Source organism: Apaloderma vittatum, unplaced genomic scaffold, assembly GCF_000703405.1.
Source record: "Apaloderma vittatum isolate BGI_N311 unplaced genomic scaffold, ASM70340v1 scaffold8633, whole genome shotgun sequence".
NCBI classification, from domain to species: Eukaryota; Metazoa; Chordata; class Aves; order Trogoniformes; family Trogonidae; genus Apaloderma; species Apaloderma vittatum.
In genome coordinates, this window is record NW_009706353.1 from 7,215 (window position 1) to 9,416 (window position 2,202).

The window sequence follows — 2,202 nt, forward strand, 5'->3', positions numbered from 1 at the left end:
TCTGCACAGAGCAGCTTGTCAAAAACCTCCCATCCGACTAGACCTGCAGCTAATGCTTCCTCCACCGAAAACTTCTTGTTTTTCTCCGGGTCGATGATGAAGCCGGTGGCCGCCTGCGCCTCCAGCAGCACCAGCGCTGTCCCTGGCCTCAGGATGCCCTTCCTCATGGCCTGGTAGATGCTCATCTTCTCATTGCTTGGCTGGACAAGGACCCCTGCGATGAAATTGCTGCCCTCCAGGTACCTGCGGACAGAGTCCATTTCGGTGACTTCTTTGACTGTTTTCTTCCCCTGGTTAAGCTCATCAAGGGTTTTTTTGTCTATCAGTTGGGACTGGAAGAGGTCACTGGCGGATACTCTCTTCCGCAGGCCCTTGAATGCAAACTTCTTGCCTTGTGTCTCAGTCTCTCTGATGATGGTGGTGACAATCGTTACGATTTCATGCAGCGCTTCGGTGTTCTCGTCTTTGTACTTCTGCACGAGCTCTCTTCTCTTGCCATCTGAGAGGTATTCAGAGTTGAGAAGGTCCCAGACCGACACCGTCTGTCCTTTGAACCGCCCTATGTTAATGCAAACGGTCACAGACTTCAACACCTTCATGGTTTGCTCGTCCACACAGAACATCGCGTCTTCGGACAGAGGAAGGAGCCAGAGACCCGAGTCAGCCTCACGAACGCACCGGTCCTTCAGCTGCTGGTAGGTCACGTTCTCCTTCGTGTTTGGGTCAAGAAAGACTTTGGTGCTGTCGTTCAGCTGGGAGAGGGTTTGGTCCAGGTCCTCATCGTAGAAGCCGTACCTGCGCGCAGCCTGGAGCGGGAGGTGGTGCTGGTGAATGGGGTCAATGACCCCTCCCGTGGCCAGCTGGGCCTCCAGCAAGGGAACAGCATCTCCCAGGGGAACCAGCTCTTTCCTGAGCGCTTGGCACAGCGAGATGGAGCTCCCCGTGTAGGGGTCCGTGTAGCCTGTCACCGCCCTCTCGGCCAGAAGCAGTTTCTCGGTGAGCTCTTCGCCAACCACACCGGCTTTCACAGCGTCCCTCACGCTGAGTCTCCTGTTTGTGGCTGGGTCAGGCAGGTACCCCGTGGCTGCCTGAGCTTCCAGAAGCCTCAGAGCAGCCCCAGGGAGGAGGAGATTGTTCTTCATGGCATCGTAAATGCTCATCTTCCTTTTGGATGCCTCTATGAACACGCCAGCGATGCTGCCCGTGCCCTGCAAGTACTTCTTCACACTCTCCATTGCGGCCACTTCTTCAGGAGTTCTTACACCCTGAGCAAGTTCCTCAAACATCTTCTCGGTAATGATGCCGGCATCCAGCAGCCAGACTGCCGGGACGCGGCCCCGCAAGCCTTCCACGGTGATCTGGGAGCGGGCTTTCATCTCCATCTCCCCAACCAGCTTGAGCACAAGAGCAACCAGCTGCTGCAGAGACAGTTCCTCGGAGCGGAACCGCTCCACGAAGTCTCTCCTCTGCTCCTCCGTGAAGTAGCCAGAGTGGATTAGCTCCCAGAGGGACACCCCTTTCTCCTTCACCTCGGTTTCCTTGAAAATCCGTTGGATTTGGTCGTCAGTGCGGGCAGGAGCAGCTGTCCGTGACAGAGGCAGCAAGTGGAAGCCGGAGACCTCGTCCTTCTGGCAGAGCTGGATGAGCTCAGCGTAGGTCACGGTCTCCTTGCTCTCGGGGACGCAGAAGGCTCTGTTGCTGTCGCTGGGCTCTGAAAGGGCCCTGCTGGTGTCCTCATCCAGGCACCCTCGCTTCTGGGCAGAGTCTACGGGGATGTAGTGGCCACAGGCTGGGTCAATGATGCCTCCTGTAGCCATCTGCACCTCCATCAGCTGCAGGGCCTGTTTGTCCGCGATCAGGCCCTTCTTCATGGCCTGGAAGAGGGGTATCTTCTTGCCTGTGAAAGGATCTTTATAGCCTGTCACAGCCCCTTCCGCATGCTGCAGCTTCTCGTGGACTTCTGGCCCAATGACTCCCTCCTTGACGGCGTCATCCACACAGAGTTTCTGGTTGTTCACCGGGTCGATGATGAAGCCTGTGGCGGCCTGGGCCTCGAGCAGCGGCAGGGCCACTCCTGGTACCACGATGTTTTGCTTCATGGCCTCATAAATGCTCATCCTCTGGTTTGAGGGCTGGAGTACGATTCCCCCAATGCTGCCCGAGCCATAGAGGTACTTTCTGACGGAGTCCATGTGCAGGACC

At 56.9% G+C, this 2,202-nt stretch overlaps 1 protein-coding gene across 1 annotated transcript in view; it reads right to left on the bottom strand.

The window, feature by feature from the left end:
• LOC104271155 (epiplakin-like) overlaps positions 1 to 2,192 on the bottom strand; it is a 4,525-nt gene extending 2,333 nt beyond the window's left edge. Inside the window, exon 1 of the mRNA XM_009865745.1 lies at positions 8 to 2,192. Within this exon, the coding sequence (XP_009864047.1) occupies positions 8 to 2,192 (2,185 nt within the window). The remainder of the gene's footprint in view (positions 1 to 7) is intronic.
• Positions 2,193 to 2,202: the final 10 nt, after the last annotated feature.